This window comes from Mobula birostris, chromosome 4 (genome assembly GCF_030028105.1).
Source record: "Mobula birostris isolate sMobBir1 chromosome 4, sMobBir1.hap1, whole genome shotgun sequence".
Taxonomy (NCBI): domain Eukaryota; kingdom Metazoa; phylum Chordata; class Chondrichthyes; order Myliobatiformes; family Myliobatidae; genus Mobula; species Mobula birostris.
This window is the reverse complement of record NC_092373.1, coordinates 34840901-34860240: the sequence shown is the minus strand read 5'-3', so window position 1 is coordinate 34860240 and position 19340 is coordinate 34840901. Positions and strand designations below refer to the sequence as shown.

The 19340-nt window shown below is 46.9% G+C and overlaps 1 protein-coding gene across 10 annotated transcripts in view; it reads right to left on the bottom strand.

The window, feature by feature from the left end:
* mul2 (mitochondrial E3 ubiquitin protein ligase 2) overlaps positions 1-19340 on the bottom strand; it is a 60729-nt gene that overhangs the window by 25910 nt on the left and 15479 nt on the right. For all 10 annotated transcript variants that reach the window (XM_072255131.1, XM_072255126.1, XM_072255128.1 and 7 more), the window contains one exon: positions 7255-7342. In XM_072255131.1, coding sequence (XP_072111232.1) covers positions 7255-7342 — 88 coding nt within the window. The remainder of the gene's footprint in view (positions 1-7254; positions 7343-19340) is intronic.

The window sequence follows — 19340 nt, the reverse complement described above, 5'->3', positions numbered from 1 at the left end:
TGCAGAAGCCCTCAGTTGTACCGGCCAGCAGAATGGCAGTGATTGTCAGGAACACTACGAAGACGGAGGTCACCTTCAAATGGGGGATGCCCTAGTGCATCTGTTCCCAGTGACGGTAATGTCTAGTGTCCCTGTGCCACAAGCCGGGGAGAAACTATTGGAAAAAGGGGGTAAGTTGACACTGAGTCATTCAACTTCAGGAACTCCCTGGTTCCTGTAGGTTGGAAGAGGAAGTTGGTAGAGGAGATGTTGAAGCTGGAAAGTGTCTTTTCCACTGATGAGTTTGATGTAGGTTGTTCCAAGAGCACTTGTCACACTATGTGGGTGACTGAGGACATCCCGTTCAGAGAGAGGTCACGGCAACTGGCCCCTGCAGAGGTGGAAGACGTTTGGCAGCATTTGTGTAAGTTGAAAGAAGCTGGGATCATCACCGAGTCCTGAAGCCCCTATGCATCCCCAGTAGTAGTGGCCCAAAAGAACAATGGGAAGGTATGGATTTGCATGGACTATAGGGCCCCGAACAGGAACACTATCCCTGACCAGTATACGGTCCCGAGGATCAAAGCCGCGCTGGCCGGGGGTGGTTTAGTGTGCTGGACTTGAGGAGTGGATATTACCAAATCCCCATGAGTGAGCCTGACAAAGAGTAGACGACATGTATATGTCCTCTGGGATTCTTCCAGCTCGAAAGGATGCCGTGTGGCATATCAGGAGCCGCTGCAACCCTCCAGCGGGGTCATGGAGAAGACAGTGGGGGATATGAACTAGCTTGAGGTATTGGTGTATCTGGATGACCTCATAGTGTTTGGGTCCACCTTGGAAGAACTTGAAGCGAGGCTGCTGAGGCATCTGAAAGCTGAAGGGTTAAAACTTTACCTGGACAAGTGCCAGTTCTGCAAGATGTCTGTTGGCTATGTCGGGCACATAGTCTCACGGATGGAGTAGCTACAGACCCGGCTAAGATACAAACGGTGACCACCTGCAAAGACTCCAGACTGTGAGCGCTCAGCACTTGTTCCTTGGGTTCTGTGGTTACTACTGGAGGTTCGTGAAGGGCCACGTGAAAGTAAGTCACCCGTTGAATCAGCTTCTGATACACACAGAAAGGGAGGGGGAAAAAGGAAATGAGGGTAAAGATTATCTTAAGTCTGTTGGAGCCCTTTGGACTGAGGTGGGATGCGAAATGTGAAGAGGCCTTTCAGTCGCTGAAGGAGCTGCTGACCCAGGCGCCGGTGCTGGCTTTTGCAGACCCCCGATTACCGTATGTACTGCACACAGATGCCAGCCGAGAGGGCTTAGGGGGCATTCTGTATAAGGATTAAGGCACCGGGTTGAGACACGTTGCGTTTGTCAGCCGGAGTCTGTCGCCCTCCGAGAAAAACTATCCCATGCACAAGTTAGAATTTCTAGTGTTGAAATGTGCTGTGGTGGATAAGCTAAGTGACTACCTCTATTGTGCCAAGTTTGTGATGAGGACGGACAACAATCCCCTAACTTATATCCTGACCTCGGCAAAATTGGATGCCACAGGCCATCGGTGGTTGGTGACAATGTCTGCCTATGATTTCAGCCCGAAGTACTGGCCGGGAAGCAGGAACATTGATGCTGATGCTTTGTCTCGATGGGCACATGAGGTGCTGGACAGGGACAAAGAGGGGGGAGAGCGTTCTTGCCCCGGGGGTGAAGGCCATGTGTCAGTTTGCCATCACGGTGAAGGCAGATGGAAAGCAGGGGCAGGATCAAGCTGTAGATCAATTGGGAGCCTCTGATGACAACATTCCACAAGTTTACTGTAACCTGACTGCTCTGAAGACAAATCAGTTGCTGGAATTGAGTTCCAGGGAAGTGTTAGCTGCTCAACGAGATGACCCAGGCATCGGTACTATTTGGTCTGCAGTCGAAAAGGGAGATACGGCTCAGGCGGAGAAGATGAAACATGCCGCGGTGCCTCCATTAATGAGAGAATGGCTCAGATTGGAGTTGAGGAACCAGATCCTATACCAGGTCATGTCAGCTCCAGACCAACCTTGGCGTTCCCAGTTAGTTGTGCCGGAGAAGTATCGGAGGATTGTGTTGAAGTCCTTTCATGATGATTCTGGACATCTGGAGGCTGAAAAGACCTATGGATTGCTCAGAGACCAGTTTTACTGAGCCCGAATGAACCCGGAGGTCGAAGAATACTGCAAGTTGTGCATTCATTAAACACGGTGGAAGAAGCTGCCTACACGGGTAGCTCTCTTGTTCTACTTGCAGAGTGGACCTGGTGTGTATGGATTCTCTGTCAATAGAACCCGATGCCAGCAACACGGCGAATGTCTTAGTCATCACGGACCACTACACCAGATATGCACAGGCTTTCCCTACCAAGGACCAGAGAGCGTCCACGGTGGCCAAAGTATTATGAGAGAAGTATTTCATCTATTATGGCCTTCCCAGGTGGATACATAGTGATCAGGGATGGGATTTCGAGAGCAGGCTCAACCGTAAGTCACTGGGTATGCTTGGAGTCGAGAAGCTGAGGACTACTCCCCATCATCCACAGGGTGATCCTCAGCCCAACAGGTTTAATCAGACCTTGCTAAGACATGCTCGGGACCTTGGAGATCAGCAAGAAGAGCAGGTGAAGTCAAAATATTGGACATCTGGTCCACAGTTACAACGGTACACGAAATGCAGGTACAAGGTACTCGCCATACTATCTGATGTTTCGACGTGAGGCGAGGTTGCCCACTGACTTTTGTTTTGGTATTGACGAGGGCGACTTACCACCGAAGACATCTGAAGTATATGTCTGATATGAGAAGGGAGCTGAAAAGGGCTTATGAATTAGCCGGGGTCACGACTGCCAAGCAGAATCAAGGAAATAATAGGAGGTATGATCAAAAGGTGAGGTTCTCCCAACTCCTGCTGGGAGACAGAGTCCTCATAAGGAATTTGGGGCTACCTGGAAAGCATAAGTTGGCTGACCTCTGGGCAGCTATGCCCTATGTGGTGGAGAGTCAGATGCCAAACCTCCCATTTCTCCGGGTGAGACCAGAGGATGGGAATGGACCTGTCAAGCTTCTCCATCGGAACCACCTTCTGCCTCTGGGACGAGAGGTGCTGGCTGACCCAGAATCTGACCTGGAGCCTACACCTAGTAAGAGGACCCTGCGGCGACGCGGGGCAACTACAGGGCCAACAGCAGGAGGGATTAGGCTAGCCCCCGCCCTTGAGAAGGATACTGATTCGGAGGATGAGGACCCAGAGGTGTCTCATGCTATGCTGCCTTTTGCTAACTCCCCACTGATTGAGGAAGAGACCTCCAACCCTTCTCCCGCTGAGTCAAGTGAAATCGGGAGTGGGACCCTGCAAAGGATGAAGCAGGGCTTAGCCAAGGGACAGAGGGGTCCAAGTTGCACGTGGGCATGAGTGATAGGCCGGGGAGGACTTACTAGGGAGACCAGAAGTATCACCAGTAGGGTGGGAAGCTGAAGAGGTAGATGAGTGGGAACGGAGGTCTCAGAGAATTAGGAGACCAACCGGATAGGCTGGCCTACAGTTGAAGTCAGAAGTTTACATACACTTAGGTTGAAGTCATTAAAACTCATTGTTTAACCACTCCACAGATTTCATATTAGCAAACTATAGTTTTGGCAAGACATTGAGGACATCTACTTTGCACATGACATGAGTAATTTTTCCAACAATTGTTTACAGACAGATTATTTCACTTTTAATTGACTATATCACAATTCCAGCGGGTCAGAAGTTTACAAACAAAATCAAAAGAAATCAGCCAAGACCTCAGAGAAAAAAAATTGTGGACCTCCACAAGTCTGGTTCATCCTTGGGAGCAATTTTCAAACGCCTGAAGGTACCACGTTCATCTGTACAAATAATAGTATGCAAGTATAAACACTATGGGACCACGCAGCTGTCATACCGCTCAGGAAGGAGAAGCATTCTGACTCCTAGAGATGAACATACTTTGACACAAAAAATGCAAATCAATCGCAGAACAACAGCAAAGGACCTTGTGAAGATGCTGGAGGAAGCAGGTAGACAAGTATCTATATCCAAGTCCTATATCAACATAACCTGAAAGGCTGCTCAGCAAGGAAGAAGCCACTGCTCCAAAACCGCCATAAAAAAGCCAGACTACAGTTTGCAAGTACACATGGGGACAAAGATCTTACTTCTTGAAGAAATCCCTTCTGGTCTGATGAAACAAAAATTGAACTGTTTGGATCGTTATGTTTGGAGGAAAAAGGGTGAGGCTTGCAAGCCAAAGAACACCATCCCAACCGTGAAGCATGGAGGTGGCAGCATCATGTTGTGGGGGTGCTTTGCTGCAGGAGGGACTGGTGCACTTCACAAAATAGATGGCATCATGAGGAAGGAAAATTATGTGGATATACTGAAGCAACATCTCAAGACATCAGCCAGGAAGTTAAAGCCCGATCGCAAATGGGTCTTCCAAATGGACAATGACCCCAAGAATACCTCCAAGGTTGTAGCAAAGTTGCTTAAGGACAACAAAATCAAGGTATTGGAGTGGCCATCACAAAGCCCTGACCTCACTCCAATAGAAAACTTGTGGGCAGAACTGAAAAAGCCTGTGAGAGCAAGGAGGCCTACAAACCTGACTCAGTTACACCAGTTCAGTCTGGAAGAATGGAACAAGATTCCAGCAACTTATTGTGAGAAGCTTGTGGAAGGCTACCCAAAACGTTTGACCCAAGTTAAACAATTTAAAGGCAACGCTATCAAATACTAGCGAAGCGTATGTAAATTTCTAACCCACTGGGAACGTGATGAAAGAAATAAAAGCTGAAATAAATCATTCTCTCTACTATTATTCTGACATTTCACATTCTTAAAATAGTGATCCAAACAGGGAATGTTTTCTAGGATTAAATGTCAGGAATTGTGAAAAACTGAGTTTAAATGTATTTGGCTAAGATGTATGTAAACAACTGACTTCAACTGTATGTAGCACCAGGGGAACAGAGTGTGGCCCCTACCATTCTGGGGAGCTATGTCACTGTCTTTTACACCTGGGTTGGACTTTAGCTTTGCAGGAAGGGTTGGCAACTTATCTCAAAGTCATGAGGGCATGACTAAATTTGGTGGGGGGAAGAGTGTAACACCCTGGGAAAGGGTTAACTGCTAATATAATGATTTCTCTGTAGCTGCAGTGTTTTGGTTATGACTAGAGATAATGGGGGCTTTGGAATGTGAGCTTTCTTGTGTGCCCGAGAGAGGGGATTTGCAGTCTTTTGTCGGGGAGAGATGAAGAGAGAACATATGAATGGAGAGAGCTGGTAGACCACAGGACAAAATGGACTTGGAGTGAGGGTCCAGGAGTCAACGACGTTCAGAGGAGGTCAATGGGGAACGAATGGACAGAAAACCATGACCTCCAATGTGCACATTAAACTGTTTCATTAAAATGGGCCCATTTTCTTTTCTTTACTAACCCTATAGTCAAATTAAGAATTATAAGGCTCAATCATTTAATTGCATATGGTTTACTGTCTGATATTTTGTGGTACGGATTTGTAACCAGGCAACACATCATGCAGCATCCACACAAACAAAATTTTTCAAGATTGGCTGGGCCAGAGGCCGTCTTCCCCTAGACTAAGGCCGCTGGCCGAACCTGAAGGTTACATATGTTTTATCAGTCATAAACACTTCCATATTGTCAGTGTAAAGTGTTATAACATTTTTTTGTCTGATTTTAAAGTAATGCTGAGAGAAAACAGAGTGAACTCTAACTACCATTCCCTAACTTCCTGGGAATTCTTAAAGCCAAATCTGACAAAATTAGAACAAACTCATTTCCAAGTCATCATGAAAAACAAAACTAAATAATAAAATATGGATATTTAGAGACACACACAGTTCTTTTATCCCAAATACCCAAGAACAGAAGTATTGTGAAGCCAACTAATATGAACACAAGAGATTCTGCAGATGCTGGAAATCCAGAGCAACACACACAAAATGCTGGAGGAACGCAACAGGTCAGGCAGTATCTATGAAAATGAACAAACAGTTGACGTTTTGGGACTAGAATGGAAGGGGGAAGATGCAAGAATGAAAAGGTGAGGGAAGAGAAAGGAGTATTAGCTAGAAGGTGATATGTGACGCCAGGTGGGTGAGGAAGATACTGGATTGAAGCTGATAGGAGTGTCAGAAATGGACCAGGTGAATTTAAGCGCAAGGTGGAAATTACAGGCAAAGTTGATGAAATTGATGAGCTCAGCATTGGTGCATGAAGCAGCACCAACGCAGTCGTCAATATAGCGCAAGAAGAGTTGGGGGGCATTACCAGGGAAGGTGTGGAACATGGACTGTTTTGCATGGCCAATGAAAAGGCAGGCATTGCATTGGTGTATCTATTGTATCCGGTGTTTTTTGATGCAGCCTCCTCTACATTGGAGAGTCCCGACATAAATTGGGGGACTACTTTGTTGAACACTCCATTCCATTTGCCAAAATTTTTCGGTGGTCAATCATTTTAATTCCTATCTCCATTCCCCTTCTGACCATTGTCTCCTCTTTTGCCACTCTCAGGGTGGAGGTGCAACACTTCATATTCGGCCTAGGCAGCCTCCTACCAGATGGCATGAACATCAATTTCTTCTTCTAGTAATTATTTTTCCCTACCCCTTCCCTCTTCTTCTATTCCCACCCACCTGGCTTCACCTATCACCTTCTAGCTAGTCCTCCTTCCCCTTCTCCCATCTTTTTGTTCTAGTGTCTTCTCCCTTCCAATTCTGAAGCAGCCTTAACCAAAAGTGTTGACTGTTTGTTCATTTCTATAGATGCTGCCTGAGCCACTGAGTTCCTCCAGCATCTTGTGTGTGTTACCAATATTAACTATTATCTTCCAACATGTCCTACATTTTCACCAAAATAAATCTACTTAGGAATATTAATGTTGACCTCAAAATCTAAATTTCTACTGTCCTAGTGATTTTTTTCTGACAAAAATCAATCATAGCCTGACTTTGCCACAATGATTCATGGCCTATTTCTCCTTTATGTTAAAGAAGTGGAGGCTTTGGTTCTTAAACAGGTCACAGCAAGAAAAAAGACACCTGGATGGATTTTTATCTTGTTGCCACCAGGGTGTAAAAGTAACATCAAAGAAACAGCTTTCCAGTCAATAGATTCATACTGCAAGTCTCACATCACGCAGCAAGAGGAAATAAGTAAATCAAAAAAACCTCAACATTACATACAAAATCAAATTCCACTTACCTTCTATGACAGCATACTGCACACATTTTCCTGGAGTGGCATTAAGAAATTCCATTAACTCCTTGTTGATTTGAAATTGTGGGGCTTCCTAATATTAAACAAAGAAATAAATGACGCAGTGGGAAACCACTGGAACCAGAATGTGCTATTCAGCACATTGAGTTACATTTTGCTGCACTCTCCCTTTAAGTATAATGATACCAGATCTGTACACAATAGTAACAAGTGTGGTCTCAGTAAGAGTTACACTCTTAAACTGCTACAGATGTAAAGGCTAAAAAAAAAATTATGCAGAACCAGAGATTGCTCAGAGATGTTAGGCCAGTGTTTCCCAACCTTTTTAGCCTAATGTCCCCCAAAGCACCTTCATACTTGCCAATGACCCTCTTAGGAGCAATACAGTCGGGCCTCCTTATCCGTGGGTTCCGCATGCACGGATTCAAACAACCACGAATCAGGAAAACCCAGTTCTCTCTCCAGCACTGGTTATTTGAGCGTTTTTTCTTGTCATTGTTCCCTAAACAATAGAGTACAACAACTATTTGCATAACATTTATATTGTATTAGGTATTATAAGTAATCTAGAGATGATTTAAAGTATACGGGAAGATGTGCGTAGGTTATGTGCAAATACTACGCCATTTTATATAATTGACTTCAGCATCCACGTTTTTTGGTATCCGCAGGGGGTCCCAGGCCAATCCCCTGCAGATAAGGAGGGCCGACTGTATAACTTTCTGGCACCCCCATAAAAACATGTCTACAATATGCCAACATGAGAAAAATGATCCTGCTTTAAATTTTTATTTGTCTTTAAACCTAGTTTATTCAGTACCTGTGTGCTGCACAGCAGCTTCACTATCATTGTGATCCTTAAGGTTGATGGTTTTTAGCAAGAGTTGAAATATCTAGTTTAAGTTGTGACAGCAAAAGCCTTAAGTCCCCACACATAAAAATGTCCAAGCAGTTGTTTTTTTTTGTATGTGAGTATGTGGTTCTCTTTCAACATGGAAAGAGGACGGAAATGCAATGAAGAGGAGTTTGGCTCTTCTTCAAAGACCAAGAGACTTTGAATCACAGTGTAGCCATGTACCACAAAAGCCAACATTTCTGAAAAGCATTTTTGCCTCTTCACCATTCTGAATTTTGACAATTTCTTTTTGCAAGCTTTCTTCCTGTTCTTCCACCTTGCAAAGAAATGGATTAATTACCCAGTCCGGATTTTCCAGATTGTTCAAGTCCTTGAATTGATTCTGAAAATCCTTCTTCAGTGACTGCAGGTGTAAGCAGTACTCTTGCAAATCACTGTCAGTGAAAGAGAGTGCCATACTTTTCATGCAGGGAAACTGTAAGAACATTTTTCTCCCAATGTTTTGCTTATCTATTTCCAATTTTCTGATAAAAGTGGACACTACAGTTTTTGCTTGGATTAAGTTGACATTCTCACCCTGCAGTTTCGTATTTATAATGATCATTTTGTCACGTCTCCACATAGAAATTCAATCTTGTACCTCAAGCTTTCGTTGACTTTGAGCAAAAGTTCAATCACGGTGTCAAAAAGAGTAAAAGAACACTTTAAGCAGCAGGCTTTAGGCAGCCAATGCATTTCAAGCGTTCATCGTTATCTTGACATAACTAGCTAAATATTCTGCTATTTAATAGATGAGCTTTAATTTTGTTGATAACAGATATTACAAGAGTCATGCTTGAAAAACGTCACTGGCTGAGGTTTTTGTCTGCAAGATGTTGACGATGGATTGCAAACAGACTTGGAATTTCTTTTTTCATAAATGTCACCAAGCCAGCATGGTGACCTGTCATATATGGTGCTCCATCTGTTGCACAAGAAATTATGTTCCTAATCGGAACACTTTTGTTCTCAATATGTTTTGAGCTTGCCATAGATTGATTCTCGGTTGACTTTTTATCAAGAGAATTTCTTCATAAACTTACCCATTTTTGATAAAACATACTTTTGTGCCGTTAGTAATGCCTTGTTGTCTCACACATTTGACTCATCCAGTTGTATCTCAAATTCTGTTTTTTGTAGCTCTGTGCATAGTTGATACTCAATGCTTTCACTCACTTCATCGATACGAGCTACAGGTTATTACTCACAGAAACTGATTTTAAGATACCAGTATCCATTTTGAGAACACTTCTGAGCACCTGATACAGTATGCATTATTAATCTTACACCAATTGTATGAGATTTTCCACATTTTGCTATCATTTTGAAAATGTTATAAGTAATAGGACCATTATCAAGGTCATTTTTAGCCTTCTTGACAAATAACTCAAGTATACATTTTTCAAATGCTTCTTTCATCTTCCAGAACTCAGTAATACCATAAGCAGCCTTTTCAGAGTGTCTTTTACAGAAGTGTTCCTGTAATCTTGATGGTTTCATAACTTCATTAGACAGTATAGTATTACAAATAAGACTGGTCAGGTCACTCATCTGAGTGCTACTGGTACCATGTAACCCAGTACTACCTGTCGCATGGTCAGGTGGTCGGCAACTAAACCGGTTCCCCCACCAGGCTTGCCTGGTGAGGAGGGTGGCTAGACACCCTGCAGGACGAAAAACAAGACCTGTCAAAGGGCGGATGAACCCTCTCGTAGGGTCAACGGCCATCTAGCAAACACGTACCATGAAGCGCGGAAGGGGTATCCCTTGCATCGAAGCTTGGTCTGGCCATTCACTGCAACAGAACTTCTCCCAGCCTTCCTGGACCCCACCATGCCGCTGGATCCAGGAGGGGATGTCGAGAGGGTGAGTCTGGACCTGTGCAACCCCCTACTCACCTAAAATCCACTCACGCACACGCTGTTCCTTTCTGAGGAGTGGGGTACCACCCCATTAACTGACTGAAAGGAACCATCATCATCTTGTGGGATGGATAGACAGAGAGAGAGGGAGACAAATAAGACACATGGCGCATCGCTGATCTAATGGAACGGAATAAAACCATACTCCAGGTATGTAACATCGTATTGACGCACTTTCTGTAGTTTCTGTTTCTGAGCAGGATTAGCATTCAAGACCTTCAGACTTATATTTATGAGTCGTACATATTTATATGTGCCTTACATATTTATCCATCATTAACAGAGATATATTAAAATTAACACACACTGGGAATGCAATATCGGACGTTGACAACAGTAGCGAGTTGACAAGGTCGGTCAGGTCTCGCAACTCAAGTTAGGATGCCGCTTACTGGCACCCCCCCCCCCCACCCCCAGAATCTTGAACACCACCCCCCACCCCACCCCGATAACTTCCATTTCCCCAATGCACCCTTCGGACTGCTGGGCATCACTGCTTTAGGCCAATAGTTATTAAATGTGTCAGTCAAGGAAGAAATATAAAAGGATTTGGATGTTCTTAAACACATCATATTTTAGAATAAAATCACAGCAATTTACACCAATATGAAATACACAATTACATGAATAAAGATCAGAAATACTGCAGGTGCTAGAATTGGGACAGGCAGAAATCATACCAAAAAGCAATGATGAAGGATTCTGTTCTGATGAAGTGTCTCAAACCTGAAACATTAACTGTTTCCCTTCCCATTGAAGCAGGCTGACCTGCTGAGTTTTGCCAAGATTTTCTGCATTTTAAAATTTATGCATGACTATGGGATCTGTTTTAATATTTCTTGTTGTGTTCATTACGAGGGAGAGTGCAGAGCACAGTTGGATGCAAGCCTTACGAGATATTCAACTGAACTTCATTGACAACCCTGTTTGTACAATATGTGAACTCCTCCCATAGGAATAATACTGTTAACTACCAATCCATCCCCCCTTCTGAAAAAAAAGAGAAAAACTAGGTATGTTTCTTCACCGGTGTGATCGAGGCATGGCTGCCAAGCGAGAAGAGATTAAAAGGAGATGGTAATTTCTTCAGCGGTTTGATCGAGGCACGACTGCGCAAGCATGTGGACATCAGCCAGTTAGAACAGCGAGAAGAGTTTAAAAGGAAACAGCTTTATAGAATGGGCATATTTAGAGGGAGACAGATTAGGAAGGCTTTGGCTCAATGGGTCGAGGCGAGGTAGGTTGCCTGAGTAGAATACAGACAGGAAGTATGTGTGTGAGGCTGGTGTTCTTTGCTCAGAGTCAGATGTAGGAAGTGCAGGAGACTCACAGCCTCCCGGACGGCCACACCTGCGCCAGGTACGTCAAGCTGCAGCTCCTTAGGGACTGCATTAGGGAACTGGAGATGCAGCTCGATGACCTTCTTCTGGTCAGGGAGAGTGAGGAGGTGATAGAGAGGAGCTATAGGCAGGTAGTCACACCGGAGCCTCAGGAGACAGATAGATGGTAACAGTCAGGAGAGGGAAGAGCACAAGTCAGATGCTAGAGAATACCCCTTTGGCTGTCCCCCTTAATAATAAATACTTCTGTTTGAGCACTGTTGGGAGGGGACGGCCTACCTTTGGGAAGCAACAGTGGCCGCGCCTCTGGCACAGAGTCTGGCCCTCTGGCTCAGAAGGGTAGGGAAAGGAAGAAGGAAGCAGTGATAGGGAACTCTATAGTTAGGGGGTCAGACAGGTGATTCTGTGGATGCAGGAAAGAAACGCAGATGGTAGTTTGCCTTCCAGGTGCCAGGGTCCGGGATGTTTCTGATCGTGTTCACGATATCCTGAAGTGGGAAGGAGAACAGCCAGAGGTTGTGGTACATATTGGTACCAATGACATAGGTAGGAAAAGGGAGGAGATCCTGAAAACAGACTACAGGGAGTTAGGAAAGAAGTTGTGAAGCGGGACCTCAAAGGTAGTAATCTCGGGATTACTGCCTGTGCCACACGACAGTGAGTAAAGGAATAGAATGAGGTGGAGGATAAATGCGTGTCTGAGAGATTGGAGAAGGGGACAGGAATTCAGATTTCTGGACCATTGGGACCTCTGCTGGGGCAGGTGTTGCACTTGAATCCCAGGGGGACCAATATCCCGGTGGGAAGGTTTGCTAAGGTTATTTGGAAGAGTTTAAACTAGAATTGCTGGGGGGTGGGGGGTGGGAACAGAACTGAAGAGACTGGGGAACAGGCAGTTGGCTCACAAACAGAGAAAGCTTGGAGACAGTGCAAGAGGGAGGATAGGCAGGTGATAGAGAAGGGACACGCTCAGACTGATGTTTTGAAGTGCGTCTATTTTAATGCAAGGAGTATTCTGAACAAAGTGGATAAGCTTAAAGCGTGGATCAGTACCTGGAGCTATGATGTTGTGGCCATTACAGACACTTGGATGGGTCAGGGACAGGAATGGTTACTTCCAGTGCCAGGCTTTAGATGTTTCAGAAAGGACAGGAAGGGAGGCAAAAGAGGTGGGGGCGTGGCACTGTTGATCAGAGATAGTGTCATGGCTGTAGAAAAGAAAGTCATGGAGGGATTGTCTACTGAGTCTCTGTGGGTGGAGGTTAGGAACAGGAAGGTGTCAATAACTCTACTGGGTGTTTTTTATAGACCTCCCAATAGTAACAGGGACATCGAAGAGCAGATAGGGAGACAGATTCTGGAAAGGTGTAATAATAACAGGGTTGTTGTGGTGGGAGATTTTAATTTCCGAAATATTGATTGGCATCTCCCTAGAGTGAGGTGTTTAGGTGGGGTGGAGTTTGTTAGGTATGTTCAGGAGGGTTTCTTGACACAATATGTAGATAAGCCTACAAGAGGAGAGGCTGTACTTGACCTGGTATTGGGAAATGAACCTGGTCAGGTGTCAGATCTCTCAGTGGGAGAGCATTTTGGAAATAGTGATCACAATTCTATCTCTTTTACCATAGCATCGGAGAGGGATAGGAACAGTCAAGTTAGGAAAGCATTTAATTGGAGTAAGGGGAAATATGAGGCAATCAGGCAAGAACTTAGAAGCATAAATTGGGAACAGAAGGTCTCAGGGAAATGTACGGAAGAAATGTGGCAAATGTTCAGAGGATATTTGCGTGGAGTTCTGCATAGGTACGTTTCAATGAAACAGGGAAAGTGTGGTAGGGAACCATGGTGTACAAAGGTTGTTGTAAATCTAGTCAAGAAGAAAAGAAAAGCTTACAAAAGGTTCAAAAAAACTAGGGAATGATAGAGATTTAGAAGATTTTATGGCTAGCAGGAAGGAGCTTAAGAATGAAATTAGCAGAGCCAGAAAGGGCTATGAGAAGGCCTTGGTGGTCAGGATTAAGGAAAACCCCATGGCATTCTCCAAGTATGTGAAGAGCAAGAGGATACAACGTAAGAGAATAGGACCAGTCAAGTGTGACAGTGGAAAAGTGTGTATGGAACTGAAGGAGATAGCAGATATGTATGTTATGTAGGAGTAGATGTTAATATCCCTTATTTGCAACTCTTGAGACGTGCTGCCTAGACTCTGTGGGGTGGCCCAGTGAGTGGTGGCATCTTCTGGGTTATCAAGGGGGCGCCCTCTTTCCTCAGTGTTTCACTGATAGGCCCGCAACACCTCCGGAGGGTTCAGCAGTGAATCCTGGTGTCCTGGGCTCACCCCCTTGATGCCTTTCACTCACTTGGGGGCCCAGATGGAATCCTTTCTCTTCATCCAGAGCCACTGACTACACTTTTCAGCAGACCTGGAGAGGTCTTTGGCTGCTTGTCGGTGTGTCCTACCTCGCACTCCCAACTCCCGGAGTAGCCTTGATGTTGATGTGGCTACAAATCCTCTGCAGCCTACTTCGACCGGTCAGACCCTTGCTTTCCAGCCACGTTGCTGCGCATCAGCAGCAAGCTCAGCATACCTCAGCTTCTTGCGCTCGTAGGCCCCCTCCACTGCATCCTCCCATAATGTAAACGAGATGGAGTGAGACTGACCATAGCACAAGGTCTGGTCTGAGGGTGGTTTCCACGATTTCAGTTGGGAAGCAAAGCCTCTGGCCTAAGTCTGCCACCACCTTCCAATCACGTGCCCTGCTTAGCCGCCTGTGTCTGGTCCCGATGTATCAAGTCTGGCTTGACCCTCACCTTCCCGGACAATTGCAGTTGACGCCCAGCGGGATGAAGGGGGAGGGAGAGCTCATCTGCTGACTTTCCAGCACTGCTGCAAAACACCATAGCACCTGGTTGTGCCACCAGGTGTATTGGCCTTGAGTAAGGCTGGTCTTGCAGCCCACCAGAATGTGCTTTAGTGTTGCTGAAGTTCGGCAGAGGGAGCATGTGGGGTCCTCTCCATACCACTGGCTGAGATTCATGGGAGACGGCAAGACATCGTAGGCAGCCTTGATGGTGAAGCTCGCTCTGAATGTCCCCATCTCCCACAGCTCTTTCCAGGAGATCTTTCTTTTCTCCACTCCCTCCCATCTCATCCATTGCCCTTGCCTTGCCTGAGTGACGGCCTTTGCACACCTTGCCGCCTCCTCCTGCCGACATATCTCCTGCATCACAAGCCTGCGTCTCTGAGGCGGAGCAGCCTTGTTCCAGGCTAGTGTACTGTCCCCAAGGCCAAGACTGCTCCTCCCTTGCTGCACTCGGCCCACGAGGTCCCTGTGCTTGAGTGCCGCCTTTGCTTGTACGGCTGCTTCTGATTGAGTCCATTTCCTCCCAGTATCCAGGATGTGGGCAGCTTGTGCTACAAATGGATCACTCGCCTCTGTTAACATCATCTCCAGTCTTACTTTGGCGCACTTGTACTCCTCTGAGAGACTGGAAATGGGTAGCTCTAGGACTCCTTTGTCATAGAACCCTATGCTGCTGAGGCACCTGGGAAGACCAAGCCACTTCCTTACGTATGAGCTGATCAGTCTCTCCAGCTTTTCCACCTTCAAGACTGGAACTTCATACAGGGTTAGTGGCCACATGAGGCATGGAAGGAGCCCATACACCAGAGCTTCAACTTGCCAGGGAGTGTGGTTCTGTCGATGCTCTCGAGGCCACTGACGGCATCCTTCCTGCGCTCATCTACCTGCTCTGTGTCTTTGAAGAATGCATTACACCACTGACCTAGGCTCTTAACAGGCTTCTCGAAGACTGTTGGAATCATTTCATCACCCACGTAGAAGCGTCGGTCTACCAGCTTCTCCTTGACGATAGAGATGATTCTGGACTTGCTCGGCTTGATCTTCAGCCAAACCTGCTCGATGTTCCATTGAAGCTTTCTCAACAAGCATACAGTACAAGCCTTGGTCGTGGTGAGTGTTGTGAGATCGTCAATGAATACTCTGATAGGCGGCAGCCTCCGGCCAGGTCTTACGCACTGTCCCCCAACCACCCATCAAGATGCTCTAATGATCACCTCCATGGCCATGAAGGCTAGCAGGGAGATGGTACAACCGGCCATGATTCCCACTTCCAGATGTTGCCACACTGCTGTGTAATCTGCTGTTGTCAAACATAGCTGCACATCCTGGAAGCAGACCTTAACGAGGCTTGTGAGGGCCACTGGGACCCTGAAGAAGTCGAAAGCAGTCCAGAGGAGGTTATGAGGGACTGAGCCGAATGCATTGGCGAGGTCCAGGAACAACACGTAAAGATCTGTTCCTTCCTTCTTGCAACCTGGATCTGATGCCAGATGGTGCAAACGTGTTCCAGACAGCCAGGGAAGCCCGAGATCCCTGCTTTCTGGATTGATGTATCAATCAGGTGGTTTCTTTGCAGCCTATGAGCCACCACACTAAAGAAGATTTTGCGCTCGACGTTTAGGAGACTAATCTGGCAGGATTGGCCGATTTCTGATGAACCCTTTTCCTTTGGGATCAGGATTCCTCCGGCTCTCTGCCAGGATGTTGGTATCTCCTGCTTATTACCATCTTCATGAGCTTCCAGAGGAACTGAAGGACACCTGGTGCATTTTTACAGAGCCTGTATGGCACTCCATTGGGACCTGGGGCTGATGCAGCCCTTGCTCTATGCATAATTTTTTCCACCTCACTCCATCTAGGTGGGCTGATATCTAGTTGGTGTTCAGGTGGATGGATTGGTGGCATGTCAGGTGGGAGGGTGATCTCTTCGTGGCGTCGGTTGTCTGTGTATAACTTTTCCAGGTGTTTTTCCAGTTCTGCCTTTGACACTGAGAGACTTCCACTCTTCTCCCCTGTGAAGAGACCCTTCACAAACTTGAGGGGATCTTTAAAGAAGCTTGTTCTTGTCCGCTCCTTCTTCCTGCACTCCCTTACCAGGTTCTCAGCTCTCCTCAGTGTCACGAGCCTGCTCCGGATGTCTGCTTGCAACAGGTTTATGCCTTCCTTCTCTTCCTCTGTGGCCTTCCTCCATTGTTTTTTCAGCTGCCTCCTCTCTCTGACTAGACGATCTATTTCCTTCTACCTCCTGGACTTAGTGGGGATCGTCGATGTAGCTTTCTTCCTCCCTAGCACTCCAAAATGTTCCGCTCCATAGCTAGAGATTAATTCCCCCATTCTTTCCAACTTCTTCATGGTGGTGCCTCTGAGCATCTCTAAGATGTTGGAGGGGTCAGCATTGACCTCCTCCCACATTGTCTTCTTGCAGGATTTTGGCTACCTGATCCACGGCTTTCGCCCCTGGATCTTCTTTTCCGTTGCAGGTCGTAATGGGCTGGGTTCGGGTTGCTCTCCTATGCCTTGCTCTTCCTCTGCTGAGCCAGGGGTATTAACGTCCTGCAGAATTTGGGTTTTGTCCTGCTGCTGAACTTCAGTCGACTGACTCAACCTGCTTTTTCAAAAAGTAGCTGTTGATGCGAGGTCCCTGTTGCCCCATTTTCAGGCATCCTTTCCTGCCCTGATGTATTTTCAGGCCTGTAGTGAAAGTAACCTTTGCCCAGCCACAGATGCAACTTTGGAGCTTGTGTCCTGCTGCAGCTGCTACAGCCTCAGGTTCGCTGATTATCCAACTCATTGTCTGTTCCATTCCTGTATCAGTTACCGGGTTGTCAACCAATGAGTCATCTTCCGCCCCCGGTCTCACTGACTCAGGGGTATCTTCTCCTTACAAGTTTTCATAGCCAAGGGTCGGTGGGATCCACGCACCTTTGCGTGTTGGATCCCGCTGCCGCGGGTAGCTAGCCCGCGGAAACCCCAGTGGGGTCTGTTCCCTCCTGCCAGCTGTCTTTCCATGCTGTCACAAGGTCTTTCTCCAGCTGTCAGCTGCTCTTTCACAGCAGTCACTGGTTCACCAGATGATCAGGTACATTATGTAGGACTAGATGTTAATATCCCTTATTCGCACTCCTGAGACGTGCTGCCCAGACTCTGTGGGGTGGCCAAGTGAGTGGTGGCATCTTCTGGGTTATCAAGTGGGCGCCCTCTTTCCTCAGTGTTTCGCTGATAGGCCCACGACACCTCTGGAGGGTTCAGCAGTGAATCCTGGTGTCCCGTGCTCACCCCCTTGATGCCTTTCACTCACTTGGGGGCCCAGATGGAATCCTTTCTCTTCATCCAGAGCCACTGACTACCCTTTTCAGCAGCTCTGGAGAGGTCTTTGGCTGCTTGGCGATGTGTCTTCCCTCACACTCCCAACTCCCGGAGTAGCCTTGATGTTGATGTGGCTACAAATCCTCTGCAGCCTACTTCGACCGGTCGGACCCTTGCTTTCCAGCCTTTCCAGTTGTTGTGCATCGGCTGCAAGCTCAGCATACCTCAGCTTCTTGAGCTCGTAGGCCCCCTCCACTGCATCCTCCCAGGGTACTGTAAGCTCGATGATGTAAACAAGATGGAGTGAGGCTGTCCATAGCACAAGGTCTGGTCTGAGGCTGGTTTCCACGATTTCATTTGGGAAGCAGAGCCTCTGGCCTAAGTCTGCCACCATCTTCCAATCATGTGCCCCGCCTATCCGCCCGGTGTCTGGTCCTGATGTATCGAGTCTGGCTTGACCCTCACCTTCCCGGACAAATGCTGTTAATGGCCAGCGGGATGAAGGGGGGGGGGGAGAACGTTGACGCTCATCCACCTACTTTCTAGCGCTGCTGCAAGACGCCGTAGCACCTGGTTGTGCCACCAGGTGTATCGGCCTTGAGTAAGGCTGGTCTTGCAGCCCACCAGAATGTGTTTTAGTGTAACTAAAATCTAGCAGAGAGAGCATGTGGGGTCCTCTCCATACCACTGGCTGAGATTCATGGGAGATGGCAAGACATCGTAGACAGCCCTGATGATGAAGCTCGCTCTGAATGTCCCCATCTCCCACAGCTCTTTCCAGGAGGTACTTAATGAGTACTTTGCTTTGGTATTCACAACAGAAAAGGATCTTGGCAATTGTAGGGATGACTTACAGCAGACTGAAAAGCTTGAGCATGTAGACATTAAGAAAGAAGATGTGCTGGAGCTTTTGGAAAGCATCAAGTTGGATAAGTCACCAGGACTGGACAAGATGAACCCCAGGCTACTGTGGGAGGCGAGGAAGGAGATTGCTGAGCCTCTGGCAATGATCTTTGCATCATCAATGGGGACGGGATAGGTTCCCGAGGATTGGAGGGTTGCGGATGTTGTTCCCTTGTTCATGAAAGGGAGTAGAGATAGCCCAGGAAATTATAGACCAGTGAGTCTTACTTCAGTGATTGGTAAGTTGATGGAAAAGATCCTGAGAGGCAGGATTTATGAACACATGGAGAAGCATAATATGTGCTTGCCACTGCACGAGACTGGCAGCTCCAAGTCAACCAAGGGAGGCAGCTCAAGTTCCCAGAGAACATCGCAGCCACTCCGCTCCGCCCGGACATGGTGTTAATATCGGAGTCTACAAAGCAAGTGGTCCTGCTGGAACTTACTGTCCCCCGGGAAGACCGGATTGAAGAGGTCAACGAGCGCAAGAGGGCTAAATACACAGATCTTGTTGCAGAATGCTGGAGCAATGGCTGGAGAGCTTGCTGTGAGCCAGTCGAAGTTGGCTGCCCGGGCTTTGCTGGCCATTCATTACAACAGACTCTAAAACTCTTTGGAGTTAAAGGACTGCAGTGCAGAAGAGCCACCAACAACATTATGGAGGTTGCTGAAAAGGCCTCGCAGTGGCTGTGGATCTGGAGGGGGGGATCCGTGGATTAGTGCGCCACTTGGTCACAAGGTGGAGGCTGATCACCCCCGGCTGAGTCGCCCAGTCGAGGTTGTCTGATGATTAAAGACCTGAAACACCCTATGACCCCAGGTTCATCACTGAAGATGTGTC